The 25460-nt window shown below is 40.5% G+C and overlaps 1 protein-coding gene across 8 annotated transcripts in view; it reads left to right on the forward strand.

The window, feature by feature from the left end:
• Nucleotides 1-25460, forward strand: part of CNTN4 (contactin 4) — a 657694-nt gene that overhangs the window by 331899 nt on the left and 300335 nt on the right. For all 8 annotated transcript variants that reach the window (XM_038410564.2, XM_038410563.2, XM_038410561.2 and 5 more), the window contains one exon: nucleotides 2343-2483. In XM_038410564.2, coding sequence (XP_038266492.1) covers nucleotides 2429-2483 — 55 coding nt within the window. In that variant the 5' untranslated portion in view covers nucleotides 2343-2428. The remainder of the gene's footprint in view (nucleotides 1-2342; nucleotides 2484-25460) is intronic.

Below are 25460 nucleotides of genomic sequence, written 5' to 3' on the forward strand. Positions count from 1 at the left end.
CCTAGTATTAAATCTGTATTATGAAATTGGATACTTTTCCTCATTAATTGCTGCAAGAGAGAAATGGCTTAACATTGTAGATCAATTCAGAGGTCAGTCACGACATTTTTTTAAATAAAATTAATTATTAATACTCTAATAATTCACTTAAGATGTTATTAGTTTCATTGATCAGCCCTTCCTGCTTATCTACAACCAGTCTAATCACCGTGCATATCAGAATATCTGAATATATTCAGTTAGTCTTCACCCTCTTCGAATTACAACTTCAGAGCAGAAGATAAGGATTCTTAGTCTTCTCAGCACATTGAACCTGACTTTATTAGAAGAATCTTATCAATTTTAACTCACAAAAGCAACCAGAGAGCTCTAATGATACCACTTCACTTTCTATTAGTCATGCAGTTTGTCTTGTAAACATGAAGGCCCCTTAACTTCCAGACATCAGTGATATGAATAAATGATAAGAATGTATGATTGGGTGGAATTATATATTTATTTTTAGTATTTAAATGCCTCCTGTGGTTATTTCTGGAGAGGAGCCCTTTGTAGAAATGGGGTATTTTCTCCTCCTAATTTGTAATGGAGATTAGAGTGCCAGGAAAAGATCAGGTTTCATTTGGAAATGCTTAGGTGATAATTCCATTGAAGGTTACCAGTGTGTTTCAGGTTCCTTATCTGAGCATCGATAACTGTGCGGATGCTTCAGAAAAACTTCCCAGAGAAGGGGCGGGAAGAACAAAGTCATGCTCTACTGAAAATATATTGCCTTGAGACAAATTGATGTGACTCTCAAATGTTTTACAGCACTGTAATCCTTGGCTGGCCTGATGGTCTAGTGCAGGGGTGGGCAAACTATAGCCCAGGGGCCATATCTGGCCCTTCAGATGTTTTAATCTGACCCTCAATTCCCATCAGGGAGTGGGGTCCAGGGCTTGCCCCGCTCCAGTGCTTCAGCTGGGGGCTTATCCCGCTCCGTGTGTGCCGGGGCTCCGCATGGCTCCCAGAAACAGTGTCGTGTCTCCCTCCATCTCCTACGAGTAGGGGCAACCAAGGGGCTCTGCATACTGCCCCCACCCCAAGCACTGCCCCTGCAGTTCTCATTGGAACCACAGCCAATGGGAGCTGCAGGGGCAGCATCTATGGACGGGGCAGCGCACTGAGCCACCTGGCTGCGCCTCTGCGTAGGAGCTGGAGTGGGGACATGCCGCTGCTTCTGGGAGCTGCTTGAGGAAAGCACCACCTGGAGCCTGCACCCCGACCTTCTCCTGTGCCCTAACCCCCTGCCCCAGTCCTGATTCCCCTCCTGCCCTTCGAACCTCTTGGTCCTAGCCCAGAGCACCCTCCTGCACCCCCAACCCCTCATCTCCAGCCCTACCCCAAAGCCTGTACAGTCAGCTGGAGCCCTCACCCCCCTGCACTCCAACACCCTGCCCCAGCCCAGAGCCCTCTCCCGCATCCTGAACTCCTCATTTCTGGCCCCACCCCAGAGCCCACACCCCCAGCCGGAGCCTTCTCTCCCTCCCGCACCCCAACCCCCAATTTTGTTAGCATTCATGGCTCTCCATACAATTTCCATACCCAGATGTGGCCCTCGGGCCAAAAAGTTTGTCCACCCCGATCTAGTGGCAACACGACATGCTACCATGCAGGAAATCTGAGTTACAGTGTAGAAATTAGTCCAGAGCTGACCATGTCACTGCAGGGTCATGAGAATGAGAGGGAGTGTCCTGGCTCAATAGGTAGAGAGAAGGCCTCACTACCTCTGGAGACAGTCTCCTTTGTACAGAGTGATATTTATGATTTCTGGAGGTAGCTACATTTTGCTTCGTTCAGTTCAGTTGCTGAAGTACTTTAAAGTTGTCAGACAGTAAAGAGGGATAATAGTAATACTTTCATCTTCAAAGTGTTTTACACAATTAACTAAATAATAACAGCACCCCCATGAGGCAAACAGATGAATTTACAGATGGGAAGAGTGAGGTAGAGAAGTTCAAATGACTTGCCCAAGGTAACAGAGAAAGTGGAGGACGCAGAACCAAGATTATGTGTCAGGAATCTGCCTTCCAGTCCTATGCTCAGATCACTTAGACCACACATCTCACAGATATAGTGCTCCTCTGCAAATACGGAAACACACTCTGTAAATCCTCTTCTTTTTCTTCAGATCCATAATTTCTAATTCCTGCCCCAACCCATCTGGACTGACTTTATAAAACAACAATTTCTGTTTCCCTCCAGGTGTTAACTTCATTTAGCTCACATGGAAAGATACTCTCATAGCATGAAGAGCTGTAATCCTAAATCTCATTGTAATGTGTCTCTCTTTTTCCCCCCCACAGATTAAAGGTTCTGTAAAACTTAAAAGAAGCAGCATTTTATTCACTAGTTATTGGACTCGATCCTCCTTTGACCTCGGAAACTGAAAATGAGGTTGCTATGGGAACTGCTCGTGCTGCAATCATTCATGTTGTGCCTTGCAGGTAAAGTGTCACTTTAAAACTTTTTGATTTAAAAATGCCACTGTATTTCACACTAATTCAAAAGTACACCAAGTTTTATATGTCAATGATAAAACAGCAAAGTAAGACTCCACTCTGTGAACTGCATTAACAAAGGCTGCTGAACAGACCAAAGCAACATTCTCAACCTACTCCTTTAATGTTGATTAGTATCTCCAAAGCTAGACTCTGCTATTTCAGATACCAGTTCTACCCATTTTTAATTGAGTTGCTGTTGACGAAAGCTATCATTTTGCCCATGTTCCATGCTAAGCAGTTCAGTGCTCAATTAAACACTGGTATAGTATAACATTAATCCTTTGAGAACAATATTGAGAGGAATGATACAAATAATTTAAATAATATGATGCAACACTGTACTCATCTTTTTAACTGCTACAGCACTGTTGTGAGTGAACTGCAGAGTTGTTGGTATTTCAGTCCTCCCTCCTCCCTTAATGCAATCTAACACTCCTTCAAATGCTTGATCCCTGCCCACCATAGTCCAGATCCTCTCCCACCTATATTGTCATCATCTTGTTTTTCCAACACCAAGGTTGGGTAGGCCTGAGGTTATGAACAGACTCCATCCACATCTGTTTTGAGGCACAATTTGAGCCTGTTTGGTGTTGCCTGGATGGTTTTATGTTATATCACTGTCTCCTTGGACATTCTCAGCCTTTCTCTTTCCATTGACTCATCCTGAAAGAACAATTTTAGGCAGTGGGTAATGGGTTGTTTTACCAACATGGCCAATCCGTTGTAGTTGGCACCTTTTGATGATTATAGTCATGCACTGCACTTTTAGTCTTCCACAGATGTCATCATTTCTTGGTCTGTCTAGCCTGTGACACTTAAGACATGGCACAGGCACTTCATCTCAATTGTTTGCAAATTTTGCTCCAGGTATTTTTTCAGTATCCGTGTTTCACAAACAAAAAGTAATGTGGGTACGAGTGTTGTATGTAGTCGGGTTTTAGTTCGTATGGACACTGATTTTAAGATCCACACACTTTTATTCAGGCATGCAAACATTGTGTTGGTAATAGCTACCTGCTGTTGATGTCATCTTCATAGCAGTTATCGTACAATGAAGCCCAACTAGCAGAAACTCTACTTGTTCAGGTTTCAGAGTAGCAGCCATGTTAGTCTGTATTCGCAAAAAGAAAAGGAGTACTTGTGGCACCTTAGAGACTAACAAATTTATTTGAGCATAAGCTTTCGTGCGCTACAGCTCATGAAAGCTTATGATCAAATAAATTTGTTGTCTCTAAAGTGCCACAAGTACTCCTTTTCTTTCTACTTGTTCAATGTCTACACCATTTTAATGACTAGTTTAGCCTGTTTCTTGATGTTATCATTGGTTTTGACTTTTGTTCCTTCATTTCTAAGCCCCATTTTATGGCTGTTCTGAGGACAGGTTACTTGCTGCTTCTTGGTTGTATTCCTCTATAAACACAATAACTATGATATCTTCTGCAAAGTCAAGGTGATTGATAATTTTCCCCACTGCAGGCTCAACGAGTGTTGCTGAGGGAGTTGAACAAGATGTTTTCTAAGTGTATAGTAAAAGTATTGGACTTTGTATGCATCCCTGTTTGACTCCAGTTTTCACTTCAAACCACTCTGTCAGCTTGCCGCTGACTCATACTGTATGCCAAGCTATGTTATACAGACTCTGCAATATTTAAATCAACTTGCTGCTAAAACCATACCAGTAGATTACTTGCCACAGAGCCTCTCTGTTAAAACTTGAATACTTAAGCGTTCGTTGAACTCTGTGTAACTCCAACATTTGATGAAAACAAGTATCTGGTATGTCATAGAACATCCAGATCAAAAGCCATCTTATGACTCAAAGGATTTTCTCTGCTCTTTTTTTCATTTGGTCAAGAATCACTCTACAGCAATGGTGGGCAACCTGCAGCCTGTCATGGTAATCCGCCGGTGGGCCGTGAGACAGTTTGTTTACATTGACAGTCCACAGACACAGCCGCCCATAGCTACCAGTGGCCGTGGTTCGTCGTTCCCAGCTAATGGGAGCTGCAGGAAGCGGTGGCCAGTATGGCCCTGTGGCCTGCCACTTCCTGCAGCTCCCATTGTCCAGGAACAGCAAAGTACAGCCACTGGGAGCTGCGGGCAGCCGTGCCTATGGATGGTCAATGTAAACAAACTGTCTCGCGGCCCACCAGCAGATTACCCTGACGGGCCGTAGGTTGCCCACCAATGGTTTACATTGTATTATGGTAGCAGGGTCGTGTTTCCCTTGTATTTTAATGCTCATTATGCGTGATGAGACACATCTAAAGATTTTCAAAGAGCTTTCAAACTCATAAATAAAGAATCTGTTTCTCCATGAAATATAAAGCAATTCAGTAAAAGAATATTTCAGAGGATTGTGTTTGGGTTTTTAGGCCTGATGGTTTTTTACATTCCTACTTTTCCCATTTAAGATCTAATTTAAATGAAAACTGGCCTTAACACAGATTGTTCTGCAGCAGCAGTTTTTCCCTCTTCTATGCTTTGCAGTGAATTTCCCAATGACATGGTGTCACATTCTGTGTTCCAGTTAAGTTGCATTCACCCCAGGAATGGAGTAGGTGATATGAAGTTTTGGGCACCTTTTATTTCAGGTGATGAATATACAGAGAAGTGCTGCTTCTTTGAGAGAATATTTGTAACTCCTGCATTATTGTGTCTTTAATTGTTTGCCAAAGATGGCCAAAGCTTTGGATAGGGATATCCTTTGATGTGGAATTTCCCCTTAGAGAGAAATCGAAAATAAATAAAATTGTACTGTCCTGGAACTGTTCTAACTTAATCTCAGCTGTAATGGCCCCCTGTGGGCCATTCTGCAATGGAGAAGGCCACAGCCTGGTTTGCTCAGGCCATGACCCCACTAATGGGGGAAATATGACAAAAATGTAAAATATGACATGGTTAATTAAAAATTGTTAATTAGTATGACAATGGTTAATTACTAGTTCTATAGCTGCCTTACTATATGATGTACATTACAATACATAAAATATAAAATACACTAAAAAATATTTTCTGATAGTATGAAGGCATCTCCTTCATTCTGGGCATTGTCTGCGCTTCCACAGTAGATGGTTTTATGGTGCTTTATGGAAAGTTCACCACTTCCAGTCCAGTGTGTCTCACAAATGCCAAAAATGTCTATGGAAAAGGATGTCTCTCTAGTTATGAGTTCTGCAATTAAAATTCTGACTTTGTCTCATTCATCCACCTACTTAGAACTATAATCCTTCCCAGCAAAGAGGGATAAATTGATTTCCCTTTCCTGTCTCCCAACCTTCTCTGCCTTGTTTCAATTTTTTTCCTGCCTGCATCTGTGCAGTCTGTTCTCAGCTGACCTTCTGACCCAGTGCTGTTTTCTAGTTTGATTGTCTGCTCAACAATATGTAACTGGGAAATGAGTGCTGTGGGAGTGTAGGCGTCAACTAAGTGAGAGTTTCTGGGGTATGACTTCTTCCCAGCAAGAGTGCTATACACCCCAAACCCCTTCAGTGTCAAAATCTCCAAATCCCACACTATGATCTATAATTCTCCCCTCCAAACCTTTAAAACAGATAGTCTCCTAGGTATTATCCACTTGGGACATATCCAATTTCTTAAACATTAATCTTCAAAATCACTTTGTACACTGTATTTTTGCAAAACACAAGCCCTACTAAATAATTTCATATATTTTTTCTAGAATGGAGGCCTGCTTCCCCCCCTCCCTCCAGAGATATGTAACTTGCCTGAGAAGCAAAAGCACTAAGGCAATACAGCCAAGCACGCACCCTAATTCAATCAAACAAGCCACTACTTTGCAAATAATGGATCTGATTCTGATCTTGTTTACACAGGTGTAAAACAGGAATAGCTACATTTGCATTATATGACTAAAAGCAGTGTGAGTGAAATCAGAATCAGACCCAAAATTGTGATGAAAAACACATTTAGAGGTAGAACAAAGGATTGCTCATGAATGATAAAGAAATACAGTAAGGTCATTTTGAATTTTTCTCCTCCCTCATTAAGTCTTCATTGATAGCTTTCTCATTACACAGTATTAATATTCTTAAACACGTGCTTTGTTCTGAATGAGGGTAGTTAGGTTTTAATTAATGTTTTTGTCATCTTGTTGTTCATCTTGATTGCTCTAATTTATTCACTGCTTAATATTCAGAATTCTTAAGTGTTTTCTTCATTAACTTGTGTTTTCCTCCCTTTTATATTTTTATGTTTCTGTGTTACTTTTGAGTATTCTCTAAAAGCTAGTTGGAAATATGTTTATTCTCTTATACTCAGGACCACTGAACATTAGGCCACTTTGTCTAGGTGCCTAAATATTGATTTAGGTACCTAACTTTATGTACCCACATTTGAAAATTTTGGCCCAAGTCTCTTAAATGTACTATGACAATTTCAGAGCTGGATGAAAACTAGTTACAAAGTGTTATACTATTCCATACATGGTGCTAGAAATTCTAACTCTAACAGTGTGTCTTAGGTATAGATCTAGTATAATTTAACTGCTACAGCACTGTTGTGAGTGAACTGCAGAGTTGTCGGTATTTCAGTCCTCCCTCCTCCCTTAATGCAATCTATGTTGTTTATAAATAATAATAATAAATTCACCCAATCTCACAAACCACAAGAATGCATGTTTATTTGCTATCATTTCCATCCCAAAAACTCGTAAATAAAGAATCTGTTTCTCCATGAAATATAAAGCAATTCAGTAAAAGAATATTTCAGAGGATTGTGTTTGGATTTTTAGGCCTGATGGTTTTTTACATTCCTACGTTTCCCATTTAATATTTAATTTAAATGAAAACTGGCCTTAACACAGATTGTTCTGCAGCAGCAATTTTCCCCTCTTCTGTGCTTTGCAATGAATTTCCCAATGACATGGTGTCACATTCTGTGTTCCAGTTAAGTTGCACTCACCCCAGGAATGGAGTGGATGATATCAAGTTTTGGGCACTTTTTATTTCAGGTGACGAATATATGAGGCTTGGTTTTATGGCAAGACAGAGAAGTGCTGCTTCTTTGAGAGAATATTTATAACTCCTGCATTATTGTGTTTTAATTGTTTGCCAAAGATGGCCAAAGCTTTGGATAGGGTCATCCTTTGATGTGGAATTTCCCCTTAGAGTGAAATTGAAAATAAATAAAATTGTACTGTCCTGGAACTGTTCTAACTTAATCTCAGCTGTAATGGCCCCCTGTGGGCCATTCTGCAATGGAGAATGGCCACAGCCTGGTTTGCTCAGGCCATGACCCCACTAATGGGGGAAATATGACAAAAATGTAAAATATGACATGGTTAATTAAAAATTGTTAATTAGTATAACAGTGGTTAATTACTAGTTCTATAGCTGCTTTATTGTATGATGTACATTACAATACATAAAATATAAAATACACTAAAAAACCCACCACCTATCTCAAAGAGCTTGCAGTCTTTATTTTATTTGATGTATTTTTAGAGTACCAACCATGTCTAGGCACCAAAATAAAGTAGTTAAAATATAAGAGTACTGTACTCTCCTGTTCCTAGGGAAAGGTATACATGATTCAGGTTCCCTTCAAAGTATATCTCAGTAAAACTGAGATTTTCCCAAAAATATGCCCTAATTAGAAACTAATAAGGCTCCCCAGTTCCTAATTCCTTGAATTGATTGCATGGGATTTAGTCCCTTGGTTTTATGGATAAGCCTTCTTCAACACTACAGAGGGAGAAGGAAAACTTACCTTCCAAATATGGCCTGGACCAAACATCATTACTCTCCTTTTCTGGAACTCCTAAATGAACTCCTTGTGATCTCAGAACATTGTTTTTACCTGTGAAAACTTGTAAGACTCTGCATAGAAAGACATAGAGGAAGAAAGAGGGGTGTCAGGGAATCCCACTATGGAACTAGCACCATGAATCAAATCAGACTTTTTGAGTTTCTTTAAAGTTTCAAAGATTGTGTATCGTTTTCTTGGGTTCAGAAGAAAGTATTTTTAAAAAGTCCCATGATGTTAGCTAGAAAGCTTTGTTGACTCCATCTCTTAAAAAAAAAAAGTTCAATCAAATCAAAAAAATATAACCAGGTAATTTTTAGTTTTCATAAAAATTATGGTTTAGTACTGTAGTAGTCTGAGGTTAATACAACCTCAAACTCTAAATCTGAACACTCCTGAACCTTACTGTTCAGAATACAACTTTGGAGCTAAATTTTGAAGCCTTTTCCCATCTCTAAAAGTAATTAATTCATTCATTCCAATTTCCAGAAACCACCTTTTTAGCACATTGCCAATTGTCATTTTAGCTATCCTGTTAGGAAATCAGCTATTACCTGCCTTTCTGGTCATTACTATGAGCTATAAAGGTCAAAATTCTTAGCTCTTTTCTCACACTGTGGAGCAGTTGCTCACATGAGCAGTGTCACTGAAGTCAGTGGGACTATTTGTGTGAGTAGTCATCAGTGTAAGAGGCTCACAGTCTACTTTAATATTAACTCTAATGATGCAATGAGGAGTGCTGGGGGAAAAAAATTATATATAAACCAATCCTGGACTGTATTTAAATGTTACCTACAGGTGAAAGTCTATTCATAATTCCTTGAGCTATCTAGTCTCCCTTCATATCATGCATTGCTGAAGGTCCACCTAGAACGAAATAAAACTCCCAACATATCCTGTTCTATATATACAATATAACCTTGGATCAGTCTTCAAAGTTCATTTTTACTTTGATCATTCCAAGATCTTGTTCATGATCACTGACAGCATTTTCCCTGGACATCATAACTAATCCCAATTGTGACCTCTAACCTGAGGTGCCCTTTACAATGCTTTGCTGCTGTAGCTTCCAGCCTGGACTGCTCACAAACAGCCTCCAGCATGTAAATCACTCCCAGTTAGGTCTCTGTGTGTGCTGCAACCAGCCAGCCACACCTTGGCTTTTACCAGCCTTGGTTATGCTGCCAGGTGACCCGCAATCCCCACCGAGTGTCAGAATTTCCCCAAGAAACATATGTAACGTTCTGCCCAGCCCTCTTCTGGACAATACAAATATTTTAAGTCTGTTATTCCTTTCAGGGAATAATGTGCCAGTTTATTTTTTTCAAATAGTTATTCAGACACCTCAGTTTAAATACACTGTATTAGATAAAACAGCAAAACTAATTTATTAACTACACACAGAGATTTTAAGCGAGTACAAGTAATGAGGCATAAAAGTCAGAAATGGTTACAAGAAAAATAAAGATAAGATGTTTACTAATGGCTAACTTAATAAACTATATTCGATTCAAGCAAAGTTTCTTACCTCATGCTGCAGCAAATTACTGACCAAACTCTCATATCAGGATCCCTTCCCCAGAGTTGAACACCTGCTTCCTTTGCCTCTGCAGGTATAGTGAATGAGATAGCCAGAGAAAGAGTTGTCTTAGGATATATGTCCCTCTTTTTATCGTTTTATCCCCCCTCAGGAAAAACATTTCCAGGTGAGAACCAGTTTATGTGGAAGAATATTCCCTACTGTTTTTTTCACCTGTTTGAACTTCCTTTGCTTTCCTTTTCTGCTGGATGACTCTGTTTACTGCTTAAATGCAAATTAAGGCAACCACGCATTCCTTTGTTTAGGAGAGACCCTGTTGCCAGCTTATCTTTGGGCAGGGCTGTGAGGTTAGGAACCATACAAAGGAATCTTATAACTTCACATATAATGTTGCCACAGATATTTTATAAGGACAGTCCTGACCAGGAAATTATGAGTTTTAAAATGAGACCTTACAAGGCATATTTTGTACAAAGATTTTTTTAACAGTGTGTAGGATGTGAATACAAGGGTGTATTCTGCCACACCAGTATTCTTAAAGACTCTGCTATATTTTCTAGAATCTTTCCTTGAATTGCCAACTATGCAGAACTGCACTCCCCACAATTACATTAATACTATAATGCCAAACAATCCTTATTTGTTAGGGCTGTAAAAATCCTGATGCTAATAATTGTAACCCAAGGGGGAATGGCCCATAAAAAAACATTTATCGGGCTTTAGCAAAGATCCAGCAATCTCTTTCTTGAAAAATATGATATAGCCATATGTCACAGAATAAAATATATGTGGATAGGGATATGAAACTGAAGGTATGGTATAGAGTGGGCCATGTGAAGTCAAAGAGATGATACCAGGCATGTATATGGTCCAGTATATCTGCCATGTATGGCAATTCTCCATGCAGAAAATTCTCCCGGACATCCCCCAGAATTTTCTAAGCATTAATACACAAAACTAAAGCAGAAGAATGAACTGAGGAAAAAATTGATTGTGTGTTGACTGAAACTTTGTAGTAATATATGGCTGTAAATCCTGCATATAAAAATGACTTATTCTGCTTGGAGATGATATTCAGATGACATGTGACCTTGAAGAACTAAAACCAGCCCACAAAGCAAAATCTTCCAAACCCCACTGCAATTTAATTAAAATGATCAAAGCATAAACAAATGATAAATTCCACTCATGAGACTAAACTGAACCCAAGTCAACCAAAACAGTAGTAATAAAGAACGACTAATATGAACCATAAGAAAATCTAGGAAAGTGTTGTGGTGATAAACAAAATACATCAAGATCTCACAGACGTAACATATAAAGCTGAGTTAGCAAGATGAATAATCAAAATGCAAAGCCACTGATTAAAGTAAAAAGAAAAGGAATACTTGTGACACCTTTGAGACTAATAAATTTATTTGAGCATAAGCTTTCGTGAGCTACAGCTCACTTCATCCGATGCATTTCCCCATGTTTATTCCCCCCCACCACCCCCTACTGTTCCTCAGATGTTCTTGTCAACTGCTAGAAATGGCCCACCTTGATTACCACTACAAAAGGTTTTCTCCCCTCCCCCCCACCCCCCACCCCGGCTCTCCTGCTGGTAATAGCTCATCTTAAGTGATCACTCTCCTTACAGTGTGTATGGTAACACCCATTGTTTCATGTTCTCTGTGTATATAAATCTCCCCACTCTATTTTCCACTGAATGCATCCAATGAAGTGAGCTGTAGCTCACGAAAGCCTATGCTCAAATAAATTTGTTAGTCTCAAAGGTGCCACAAGTACTCCTTTTCTTTTTGCAAATACAGACTAACATGGCTGCTATTCTGAAAACTGATTAAAGTGTAATACTCCAATGTAAATGACACCAACACCAGAAATAAATTAACACACCAGAAAAGCACTCCCATTGCTACAAAAGAAATGAACGTTCGACAACCAACTAAGCATAAACTTGTGATTCAGGAACAAAGCACTGTAATAATTTTCAGGGAGCATGAAGATTAAACTTTACAGAAAAAAAATCTGTTACATCAAATAGGTTCTGATTTGAGTGAAATAATCAGATTAATTTTTACATATGGTACCAGGCGATTCTGACCTTAGGTGAAGCCCTACAATTCATAGGGGTATAAAATCAAGTTCATCAATCATTTGGATCTTTAGTATTCAGATTAATATGAAGAGTAAGGAGAATGAGAGTTGATAGCTCTACTAGTGGAGTGGTGGGGTCTGTGTTACTTTAGTTGATTCACTCAGCTTTTCTAAAAAAGAAAAGGAGTACTTGTGGCACCTTAGAGACTAACAAATTTATTAGAGCATAAGCTTTCGTGAGCTACAGCTCACTTCATCGAATGCATTTGGTGGAAAAAACAGAGGGGAGATTTATATACACACACAGAGAACATGAAACAATGGGTTTATCATACACACTGTAAGGAGAGTGATCACTTAAGATAAGCTAATATCTGAGGAACAGTGGGGGGTGGGGTGGGGGGGAGAAATAACATGGGGAAATAGTTTTACTTTGTGTAATGACTCATCCATTCCCAGTCTCTATTCAAGCCCAAGTTAATTGTATCCAGTTTGCAAATTAATTCCAATTCAGCAGTCTCTCGTTGGAGTCTGTTTTTGAAGCTTTTTTGTTGAAGGATAGCCACTCTTAGGTCTGTAATCGAGTGACCAGAGAGATTGAAGTGTTCTCCAACTGGTTTTTGAATGTTATAATTCTTGACGTCTGATTTGTGTCCATTCATTCTTTTACATAGAGACTGTCCAGTTTGGCCAGTGTACATGGCAGAGGGGCATTGCTGGCACATGATGGCATATATCACATTGGTAGATGCGCAGGTGAACGAGCCTCTGATAGTGTGGCTGATGTGATTAGACCCAATGATGGTATCCCCTGAATAGATATGTGGACAGAGTTGGCAACGGGCTTTGTTACAAGGATAGGTTCCTGGGTTAGTGGTTCTGTTGTGTGGTGTGTGGTTGCTGGTGAGTATTTGCTTCAGATTGGGGGGCTGTCTGTAAGCAAGTACTGGCCTGTTTCCCAAGATCTGTGAGAGTGATGGGTCGTCCTTCAGGATAGGTTGTAGCTCCTTGATGATGCGTTGGAGAGGTTTTAGTTGGGGGCTGAAGGTGATGGCTAGTGGCGTTCTGTTATTTTCTTTGTTGGGCCTGTCCTGTAGTAGGTGACTTCTGGGTACTCTTCTGGCTCTGTCAATCTGTTTCTTCACTTCAGCAGGTGGGTATTGTAGTTGTAGGAATGCATGATAGAGATCTTGTAGGTGTTTGTCTCTGTCTGAGGGGTTGGAGCAAATGTGGTTATATCGCAGAGCTTGGCTGTAGACAATGGATCGAGTGGTATGATCTGGATGAAAGCTAGAGGCATGTAGGTAGGAATAGCGGTCAGTAGGTTTCCGATATAGGGTGGTGTTTATGTGACCATCGCTTACTAGCACCGTAGTGTCCAGGAAGTGGATCTCTTGTGTGGACTGGTCCAGGCTGAGGTTGATGGTGGGATGGAAATTGTTGAAATTATGGTGGAATTCCTCAAGGGCTTCTTTTCCATGGGTCCAGATGATGAAGATGTCATCAATGTAGCGCAAGTAGAGTGGGGCATTAGGGGACGAGAGCTGAGGAAGTGTTGTTCTAAGTCAGCCATAAAAATGTTGGCATACTGTGGGGCCATGCGAGTACCCATCGCAGTGCCGCTGATTTGAAGGTATACATTGTCCCCCAATGTGAAATAGTTATGGGTGAGGACAAAGTCACAAAGTTCAGCCACCAGGTTAGCCGTGACAGTATCGGGGATACTGTTCCTGACGGCTTGTAGTCCATCTTTGTGTGGAATGTTGGTGTAGAGGGCTTCTACATCCATAGTGGCTAGGATGGTGTTTTTAGGAAGATCACCAATGGACTGTAGTTTCCTCAGGAAGTCAGTGGTGTCTCGAAGATAGCTGGGAGTGCTGGTAACGAAGGGCCTGAGGAGGGAGTCTACATAGCCAGACAATCCTGCTGTCAGGGTGCTAATGCCTGAGATGATGGGGCGTCCAGGATTTTCAGGTTTATGGATCTTGGGTAGCAGATAGAATACCCCAGGTCGGGGCTCCAGGGCTGTGTCTGTGCGGATTTGTTCTTGTGCTTTTTCAGGGAGTTTCTTGAGCAAATGCTGTAGTTTCTTTTGGTAACTCTCAGTGGGATCAGAGGGTAATGGCTTGTAGAAAGTGGTGTTGGAGAGCTGCCTAGTAGCCTCTTGTTCATACTCCGACCTACTCATGATGACGACAGCACCTCCTTTGTCAGCCTTTTTGATTATGATGTCAGAGTTGTTTCTGAGGCTGTGGATGGCACTGTGTTCTGCATGGCTGAGGTTATGGGGTAAGCGATGCTGCTTTTCCACAATTTCAGCTCGTGCACATCGGCGGAAGCACTCTATGGAGAAATCCAGGCTGCTGTTTCGACCTTCAGGAGGAGTCCACCCAGAATCCTTCTTTTTGTAGTGTTGGTAGGAAGGTCTCTGTGGGTTAATATGTTGGTCAGAGGTGTGTTGGAAATATTCCTTGAGTCTGAGATGTCGAAAATAGGATTCTAGGTCACCACAGAACTGTATCATGTTCGTGGAGGTGGAGGGGCAAAAGGAGAGGCCCCGAGATAGGACAGATTCTTCTGCTGGGCTAAGAGTATAGTTGGATAGATTAACAATCAACATCCTCTACAGCAAACAGGGAAAGATTAAGAATGAGCTCTCAGAACTGGATACTCTCATAAAGAGACTGCTGAATTGGAATTAATTTGCAAACTGGATACAATTAACTTGGGCTTGAATAGAGACTGGGAATGGATGAGTCATTACACAAAGTTAAACTATTTCCCCATGTTATTTCTCCCCCCCACCCCACCCCCCACTGTTCCTCAGATATTCTTGTTAACTGCTGGAATTAGCCTACCTTGCTTGTCACCATGAAAGGTTTTCCTCCTTCCCCCCCCCCACTTCTGGTGATGGCTTATCTTAAGTGATCACTCTCCTTACAGTGTGTATGATAAACCCATTGTTTCATGTTCTCTGTGTGTGTATATAAATCTCCCCTCTGTTTTTTCCACCAAATGCATCCGATGAAGTGAGCTGTAGCTCACGAAAGCTTATGCTCTAATAAATTTGTTAGTCTCTAGGGTGCCACAAGTACTCCTTTTCTTTTTGCGAATACAGACTAACACGGCTGCTACTCTGAAATCAGCTTTTCTAGGAATGGTACTTTTGCTTACTGGGTGGCATATTGTCTAAAGTTGAATCCTTTTAATGCAGTTTTATCTATTTTGTTAGCTTCTATAATTTAATGTTTTGAAAATTCTTGGTTGCCACCAGCAAGAGACTTTCCTAAAAGGTCATTTACCTCTCAGATGGTTGCTATGACTCATGCAGCATGTAGAGCAAAGCAAAACTCCCATTGATTATATTGGGGCTGGGATTTCACCAGAGACTTTTTTTTAACTTGAGATGAATTTGTGTGCTCATGAAGGATGCTGGATTGACAGCATTGAATACAGAGGCCATCTAATTTATCCATAAAAGAAATAATACAGGGCAAACTTCCCCTCCCTGTCCCAGTAATGGACTGTATCCTCAGGTGGTGTAAATTGCTTGATTGCCTTCTCTAGAAGCAAAGGCACAGATTCACTATCTTCTATAGAGCGATGACAATTTACACCATCTGAGGATCTGGTGCAACCTGCCTAAAATCTGACTAGAAGAGGCTAGTACTACAGATGGTAATTCTTCCCATGCGTAATGTATACTTGTCCTCGAGTTCTCAACAAAGGTGCTTCTTGAGACAGTGGATTGTGTGACGTTGTCCACCAGTTCATTTAACATAGGCCACCAAGGAACCAACAGACAGTAGAAGCTTTAAGTCTGTCTTCCTTTCCAGGAGAGTATTGTCATGGATTACGGCAAAGGAGAAACTAGGGGAAATGTATTTGCAAACATCCTTGCCAATTGCAGTACAATTTTGTACATGCACTTTTCTTTTCTTTTCTGTTTCACAAAAGAAACATAGGTATTGCCATACTAGATCAGCTATGAGGTCCATCTAGTTCTCTATCCTGTCTCTGACAGTGGCTGGTACCAGATGTTCAGAAGAAGGTATAAGAACCCCTCCACAAGCAGATGTGGGATAATCTGCCCCCCATATTAAGTCTCATCCTGGACTCTAATAATTCCAGACTGCCTTAAGCATGAGGATTAATATCAATTGCTAAATTATTACCATTAATTGTAATTCTGGATATTCTTGTTGTTCATATAAATGTCCAATCCCTTCCTGAATATTGCTAAATTCTTGTCATCATTGACCTACAGTAGCAAAGAGTTCCACAGTCTAATTACACACTGTGTGAAAAGTGTCCCTGTGCTCTTGTGTTATTAGGCAGCCAGAGAGAACAGAAATTCATGATCTACTTCCTCTGTACTAGTTATTATTTATATGCTTTTATCATGTTGCTGCTTATTGATATCCTGTTTAAGGAAGTCAGGTCTTTATTCATACATTTGGAATAGGACCTTTTTTGTGTGCAAATATGAGTATTCTACATGTGACCAAGCATATTCATCTGAAAGTTTTGCGATTGAGCTCCCTCTCCCCTCCCCACCCCTCCACCCTCCATTTTATAAAATACACAGACATTGTGTGTTTGGCAGTGAGGATGTTAGACTACATGGAGAAAGAGAATAAGGAAACCAATAACTTCTAAGCAGAATCTGTTTGCTCCTGTAATTTCTCCCTCTCTAGTTCTTCTGGGACATTTGGGTTTCTAGTCTTGTTCATAACATTTACTCAGAGCTCTTTGCAAAGCAAAACTTGTCAGCTAAAATTATTTGCCTTTCTTCCTTTTTTAGAATAAAGTTCATAAACTCATACCCAAATAAAAGAATCCATAAGTGACAACTTATTATGCAGTTTTATGATAATGCTTTTGTTTTTACTAAGTGTGTTTTGTCATAGGAAAAATGTTATAAAGAGTTTATCCATTTAGTTTTTCTGAGTGATCGGTTTTAAAATTAAAGTGGCCATTTAACAGACTTCAAAGTGTGCAGGCCAAAATACAAAGACTTGATGTGTTGCATCATGAGATTTATATTTGCTCTATTGATTAAAATGCACACAGAATTTTATTTTTACTCTCCAACAACATAGCTTGGTAATGAAACCTATTGGATTGTCTGTGTAAGTCTTTGGTTTATAATCAATGAAGTGATATGTATAAAGATGAGTTTGTTGTCATTGGTTTGTTATATGATAGGGCCCGATCCTGATAGGTGCTGAGCACTGCTGCTAGCTCCCAGAATAGTTTGTATATATAAAAGGAAAAGAATAGCTGAAACTTGCGGGGAGAATGGCAGGGATAGGGAAATTATGTTGGAACTCTGCTAAGAATTGTGCCTAACATGAAGGTGGCCGTATAGGGGAGTAAAGGAGAGTTAGGATGCCCCCACCCTTTTTGAGCTTGTGTTAGAGCTTCCCAGATCCTAGCTCCTGGCGCTGAGGAGCAGAGGGGTTGTTCCAGAGGTGCTCCTTCCTTGAGAAAGTGTGTGGTCGGAAGGCAGAACCATGGCACCCAGCCCTCTATATGCACTGGTGAGTGGAGCTGGTTAGATGCATGGAAGAGAGTATTTTATACCCCATAAAGGGTTGTCACAAATTACTTCCCCATTAATACAACATGAGAGCCCTGGAAGGAATACTGTCCGGCTGAGCAGTGTCACTGCCTGCCCTACAGATTGTAGAGGGCAGGGATTAAATTGAATAGATGTAATAATTATGAAAACTAGAGAAGATGAGGGGGATACATAGTTAAAACAAGGCTACTGCAGAAAAGTAGAAAATGATACCAACATAAAACAAAATAAGAGGTTTGTAGTGAACTTTTACTACAAAATGAAAACCTCTTCCTCCTGTCACACCCTAACTCCACCTTGGCAGTTTTTAGTGGGTGTCTGCTGGGTTGTGCTGTGTGTTCTCACACTGTGCTTGTGTGAAGCATTATGCACACATTCCTTGCAGTGCATTTTCCTTTCTGTTGATGCACGTATTTTCTTTCAAGGCATGAAGTGGCACCTTTACTCTTATGCAATACTTGAGATTAAAAATCCTTTTGCGCTATTCAGTTTTTTCAGTTAAAAATCTTTGCCTGTCACCCAGAACATAGCTAGTATTTTTGCAGCACTCCAGACCATTTTCAGGGTCACATTCTCAGTAGTAAAGTCAGTGGAGTTATGCTCATTGGCACCAGCTAATGTTCTGTTCCTCCAATTCTAATTTAGGTAGTGATTTCCTTTCTTCTACCTGTACATCTACTAAAATTGTCTTCTGTAAACTTGGGTTTCTGAAGATAACCCATCTCCCAACTCTGGGGACACTTTGATACATAGATCTCCAGGTATCTCTCAGACGTAAAATGAATGTGTCCTCACAACACTCCTGTTAAAACTGTTGTACTAGAAGGAGACTACCCATATACAGATGGATAAGGTGTGGCCTGTATTTTCAAAAAGGTGTGTGCAGACATGTGCACATTTAGTATTTTGCCCCTGATCACACAGCAATTCACACTCAGCAAAGTGAAGGTGTGATTGTAGCATGCTAGCTTTAATCTATCTAACACTGGTAAAAAAAAAAGTAGGGAAGATGTGCTGGCACAGGCTTTAGCATGGGCTAGCAACCCATGTACGTACCCAGGGTCCCCAGTGGGTTTGTACTTGGGGGTCTAGCCCACACTGAAACCTGATCTACTTTATCTTCACTATTATTGTTATTTGTGCTAGCTAGATTAAAGCTAATATAGATATGCCTACCTCTGCTGCAACCACACCTACACTAGACTCACCCTCAATGGCAGAGCCAGGAATTGAATCCAGGAATCCTGACTCATCACTCTCAGATCTAACCTCTCTTCAGAACTCCATCCTCAGAAACAGAACAAAACAACCCAACCCCCACCCCAAACCAGTGGCAGATTAACCACTTTGTCCAAGGGCCCCAGCCAATTGGGGGACCCCAGAAAAATGGGTGCCCCCATGACCTGACCCCACTCCCCCCACAGCAGGAGCACCAGGCAGGCAGAGCCTCCAACCCTGTTCCCCCCAGGCAGGAGTTCCGGGGAGGGAACTGGGAGGGACTGCAGGCAGAAGCAATGGGAGGGGCCCCACTTGCTCTGGCCCAGGGTCCCACAAAACCCTAATCCGCCAGTGCCCAAAACACAAGCAACCTAAATACCTACAACTTTTCATTTTATCATAACATGTGCATTCTTTCACACTGGTTCATAGCAGTCTGAGAACACATATCAATTATTCTCCACCATGGAAAAAAAAATCAGAGGCCTATACACAATAAGTCACATATGGCCAGATTTTCAAAAAGCCTCATCACCAGATTTTTCAAATGTGCAGTACCATTTGGGTGGGGGAGGACAGATTTTCCGAAGTGCTCAGCTCCCATGAGTTCCTATTATGACACTTAGGGCCAGATTTTAAAAACGGATCAGCACTCTAAGTGAAAGCTCTTTCAGAAATCTAGATCCCTCTTCTGGTGCCTAAATGTGAGCTCTTGAAAATGTGGCCTACAGTATCTCATGCCTATGTTGTTCTGCTACTTTATGAAGCATATGCTATTTTGTACAAAGGGTGTTTATTTAACATTTGAAACAAAACTGTTAATGGTGACTTTGTTGCTTATCACCGCACTGTGTCCTGTCTCTGTATTGACCTGAGTTTCTGCAAGATGTCTGACTACAACTTCTTGAGTTTGTGTCCCTTTCTCTGCTTATGCATTAGTTCATTAGCAAACACAGCACACCCTTTTTATTAACACCAAATGAACAAAACAATATTGCAATTCTTCATAAAATGGTGAGATGTGATTTCCCTGCTGGTCAGGAGCTTTCAGTTAGTCTCTTTGGGTTTCAGTTCTTCCACAATGTGTCCTCGTCTCCGTTGGAAGTCTTGGGACAGCATCGGTTTCCTGTGACTATGGTGGTGTGTTTGGCGGGTAATCGGCCTGGTTATCTAATGATCTTGTGTCTGATAAGTCCACATCCTTAGTCGTCTCAGCAGACTGTATCATTTTGGTATGTCTTGGTATGACTACTGGGATGTGCCCAGTTTGATGTGTAGGTGGTTTTGCTGGTAAGTCCTGCACTGTGTGTGGAGGTAGCTCATCTGGGATGCTTATCACTTGTACTGGTAAAAGATGCTTACAGTTCCATCTCAACAAAAATTCCTATTTTGTTTTGATCTCATATGATCTTGGAGCAACCAGCTTAATCACCTCAGCCTTATCTCCCTGAGAACCATTATTCTAAATTTTAACAGCTTCTCCAGAGTGTAGTTACCTCAGGCACATGGATGTTTTGCCACAGTGGAACTTTTTAATATCTTTACATCTTTCCCGTCCTTGTGCACTCATTTGTGCATCTGTTCCTTAACTGCACCTTGTTTCATCTTCAGATGAGGAAGTTTAGTTCTTATCTGATGTCCTAGCAAAAGCTCTGCAGGTGACTTACCACACTGTAATGGTACAGCTCTGTGATTCAGCAAGGCAAGAGGAGGGTCTTCCATCACGTGTTGCATTTTTAAACAGCCACCTAATGATTTTTATGCCAAATTTTGCAAGCTCATTACCCATGTGGCACAACTATTTACTATGTCAGTGATGTCATCATTCATGCCTGGACAACAGAGTGCTACCCGTGACTTTCTTTTGCACTTCTCTATACCCAAATGCCCTTCTTGAATGGTCTTTAGTGCATTTTTTCTGAGTTCAAATGGAATCACAATGCTCTTACTTACGACAAAAACATTTTCAACCATAGACAGCTTGTGCGTGAAAGAACATACTGTTTAGGCATGAATTGTGTTTTCCCTCCAAAGTGTAGAGCATGAATCATGAACTGCAGCATCTCATCCTTCACTGTAGCACTTTTTAGCTGTGCCCATGTGTGAGGTAAAACGGCTTCTGAATATTTTGTCATGTTGATGGGAATATCTCTCTGTTTCAGTTTCTGGATCCACAGCTCTCTGAGATTCATCTCAGATCCTGGATACCATATCTACCATGATTAAACGGTTTCCCAGAGTTAATTCAATGACAGAGTCATATTTTAGAAGCTTCATTAGAAGTCTCTGAATTCTAGGCAGTTCCTTCTTGAAATGGTTATCAGTAGTTTATGATCTGTTTCAATTACAAAAGCTATTCTATAAATGTAGTTGTAAAAAATATTACAGCCAAATACCATTCCGAGTATTCCCTAGTATTTCCTAGTATTCCCTTTTCAGTCTGTGCTCTAAATTTGTGAAAGCTCTCAATGCATACGCTGTAGGACTACAGCACAGCCTTTCTTCTGAAGTAGCACTGCACCTAATCCATCCTTAGGAGAATCTGTGGATAACTTTGCAAGGCATGAGATGCCAAAATATTGTTGCGTGGGAGCACCTGCAAGTAATCTTTTCAGTGTGTTGTATTCATTTTCACGCTCTATAGTCCAGTTCCTATACACACCATTAAGTCATAATTTTCTCACATTTTCTGTTTTATCAGCCAGGTTATCTATGAATTTGCTGAGTCAATCACAATACTTACATACTTGTCAAAACTTGTCAGTCTTTTTGCTTTGGGCTTGGCATCCTATGGATGGCTTGTACTTTTGCTGGATCTGGACTGACATCACTTTCTGATAGGATTTACCCTAAATAGAGAAGTTCTGTCTTCATGAACTGGCACTTCTTTGTGCTCAACTTCAATCTTTCCTCTCTGGCAATCTGCAGAACTTTTGCCAGCCATGTATTGTGTTCCTGTTCTCTAGTGCCCCGGATGAGGATATCATCTATGTACACTTCAACACTTTCAATGTCATCCAGTAAATGTTGCATTGTTGTATGAAATACTTCAGGTGCAGAGCAAATGCCACAAGATTTGAAGCTGTATCTGTTGAAAGGAGTGTTAAAAGTACACAGCTGTGAGATCTCAGAGGTCAAGGACATTTGCTAAAACCCATTAGATGCATCTAGAATCGTGAAAAGTTTGGTGCCTGCTATCTCTCCTAAGATTTAATGTTTGGTGGGTTTCAGAGTAGCAGCCGTGTTAGTCTGTATCCGCAAAAAGAAAAGGAGGACTTGTGGCACCTTAGAGACTAACAAATTTATTTGAGCATAAGCTTTTGTGAGCTACAGATGAAGTGAGCTGTAGCTCACAAAAGCTTATGCTCAACTAAATTTGTTAGTCTCTAAGGTGGGTGCCACAAGTACTCCTTTTCTTTTTAATGTTTGGTGGATAAGTGATAATGCTCCCTTATTATGTTAGTGTTTCATTCCTTGGGATGGAGACACAAGCACGAAGATCCAGATCTCTATTGTACAATCACCAGCGAGGGCACCCAAGCTGTAGGTTCCTCAACTCTTTCTATTACTTCCATGGGTAGGAGACATTGCAGTTCTTGCTGGAATCTGCCGCTCCTGGCTGCGTGTATAACAAGGTTTGTATCCTTCTTCAAAGTAATTTTAGGTATGACTGGCAGTTTTCCCAAGTCTTTGAACACATCCATATATTTCTCTACTAAGGTTTTGATGCCTTGAGACAAGTTATGTTCTATATTAAACAGCTGACATATCAGTCCCCACTGTTGAGATGATTCCAGGCCCAATATAGATGTTTTGTCTCCTGTAACAATAACAAAGGTGTGCCTAGTCTTTTCTTTCTTGTGTATCAGATTGAGCCGGCATCTGCCCATCACTGGAATAGGGAGTCCATTGTACGCTGTCAGGATGTTTGCCTCATTCTCCAGCGGGGGCTTGTATTTTAAAGTTTTCCACAGTGTCAGCCCCTGTATCTACTTTATATGTGATTTGTGAATCATTACTATTAAGAGTAATGAGCCAGTTCTTGTCGCATGGCATCAACATATTCTGCCTCCTCACTGGAGCTATCACCCATTCCCGCCTATTGCAGCCCTGGTTTTCTGTGGGCTGCATTGGTGAGCAAAATGGTTGTACTTGTGATGCACTCTGCACTTTTGTCCAAATGCTGGGCATTGCCTGTACACTTGTTTGGTTCCACACACTGGGCTAGCCCTGCCATAAAATGTGTTGCTGCTGCAGTTGGGTATTTTGCCCTTTCTTATATTGACTATTGTCAGTGTACCACTTTTTTGTGTGTTTCCTTCTTGTTCTCCTGCAGAGTGACTTCTTGCGCAGTCTCCCTGTTATTATCTTTGCTTAAAGCCTGCATTTGCAGTTTTGTCTGCTCTGCTGCTTTGCTGATGTTTGTTCTTCCAAAGTCAAATCTCAGTCTCTCAGTAGATGCTCCTGCAGCATTGTATCATTGTAGACTCCCACCAGCCTATCTCTAATCAAGCAATTGCTTAGGGGCCCAAAATTGCAAGATTGGCTCTTATGCTTCAAGTCTGTGATGTAATCGTCAGTGCCTTTTTGTTTTCCTTTTCTACTTTTGTGTGGGGAAAAAGGAGTCTTCCATGAATTTCAGTCTTTCTAGGTGTGCAGCGTGTCTCAAATTGTCCTCAGACCTTATCAAAATTTGCACTGTCTTCTGGGGAGAGCTGGAAGCTGTAAAAATATCTAGAGCTTCCCACACCAGCTATGGTTAGCAGTAAGGCTACTTTCCAGGTTCATCTATTGCTGTCATATACAGCAAAAAAACCCCACTGTTTAAGCCTCTTTCAAGATTCCTCCATGTTCCAGCGGTGGCTTTAGGCTATCAATTTTTTTTTTCCGTCTGTGTTCCAGAGGAGATGGGTTTCTGGAGCAGGAAGGGGAGTTCCTCTGATCTGTTCTTTAGTGTAATGGCTGCTTGAAACAGTCCCTCTCTCCTTTATATGCTGACTTTAGATGTTTTCCAGACAGTGCTCTCCCATCAAGTGCTCTTCCGCTTCCGGTACCATCTGTAGTTCTGCTACTTTATGAAGTGTACACTCTTTTATACCAAGGATTTTTGTTTACCGTTTGAAACATAACCGTTAGTGATTGCTGATCACTGCACTGTGTCCTGACTCTGAGTTTCTTCAAGATGTCTGACTGTCGCTTCCTGGGTTTGTGACCCTTTCCCTGCATGTGCATTTGTTCATGAGCATAATGGGCACGATACCTTCTCTCATCTGAAATTGTAGTGAAATTCACAGAGCACCAGTGCAAGGCCTTAGACACCACTCAGGCAATCAAAATAGGGTTTAAGTGGGACTTAAGCACTGCAGTCCTTGTGCTGGTCTTCTAGACATGGGAGAATGTCAGCATTAGGAAATAATGTACCATCAGCACCTGTCCAGATTTAATAAATCCAGCTTCAGACATTCAGTAAGATGATATTTTTCACAAAGTTAAAAATATGCAGCTCTGCATAATCATTTATCCCACCCAAACTGGATTTTTTAACATTAAAACATGTACGTGAGAACAGAGATTTTGAAACTGGAGACAGATTTTTAAGAGGTATATTTTCAATATAATTTTCAATACTGTTTTTCAAACATGAAAATATTCTGTCAACATCATCTCTGGACATTCTCTCTGACATGATGGTACAACATAACCAAAGACCTCAACCATATATTTCTCAATCCAACAATAAAAAATGACGCAGACCAATATTTTTCAAACATACTTCTCTCCTTCACAGAAAAACTCAAGTGTATTTTCTAGAATCCTGTATTTTCATACCAAAAATCAGTGTAACCAGATTAATGAATTCAACATGTAAAGGGATTGATTCTGCCTTTAGACATATGACCATGCCCCTACTGAGAACATTGTATGTGAGCAAATGCACATGATTGTATCGGAAAAGTTTCCAAAGCAAGTAATTTAATGTAAGGCAATGATTTTAGATGGGTACAAAGTCCATGATGCAGTATGTGCATAACAAAATATAAAAATATGTTGCTTAGGTACATAAGCCAAATGTTTCAGAAAAGTGCAATATTTAAACTAATTTAAGCACAAATTACATGAGGAGGAATCAGATAAAATGTGTATTCAGTATTTTCGGTGTACCCTAATATACCAAATAAAATATAAGGAGATTTTAAAAGGCACAAATGGAAGTTAAGTGCCCAACTCCCATTAAATTTTAATAAAATCTGGGTGCCTAACTCCCTCAAATGCCTTTGAAAATCCAGATGAATGCTTACGGAACCTAATGGAATTCATGTTTCAGTACAAATAGAGACTACAAATATAAGAGAAATTCTGCTTGTGCCTTTAGATAAGTATGAACCACTAACCCATGAAGTACTGTTGTACTAGTGCTACGTAGTTTCCACACGTCCTACTTCAGTGCTGACAATAAATAGGAAACGATCAGTTTTAATTATATAATTATTTTAATTTATGTATTTCCAGTAACTCCAGTACCTGACTGCCTAGCTAATATTTGTATAGCACTTTGAACAGATAAAGCACTGTATAACTGTTTTTATCGTCATTAGTTGTTTAGCATAACAGCACCAATGTATCAAAACACCAATGGCTTTGTGATGCATAATCAGCTCTCACAAATAATGAGAGCTGCTTTTATGAGTTGAGATCATGATATGGCCCTTAATAG

This window comes from Dermochelys coriacea, chromosome 7 (assembly GCF_009764565.3).
Source record: "Dermochelys coriacea isolate rDerCor1 chromosome 7, rDerCor1.pri.v4, whole genome shotgun sequence".
Classification (NCBI taxonomy): Eukaryota; Metazoa; Chordata; order Testudines; family Dermochelyidae; genus Dermochelys; species Dermochelys coriacea.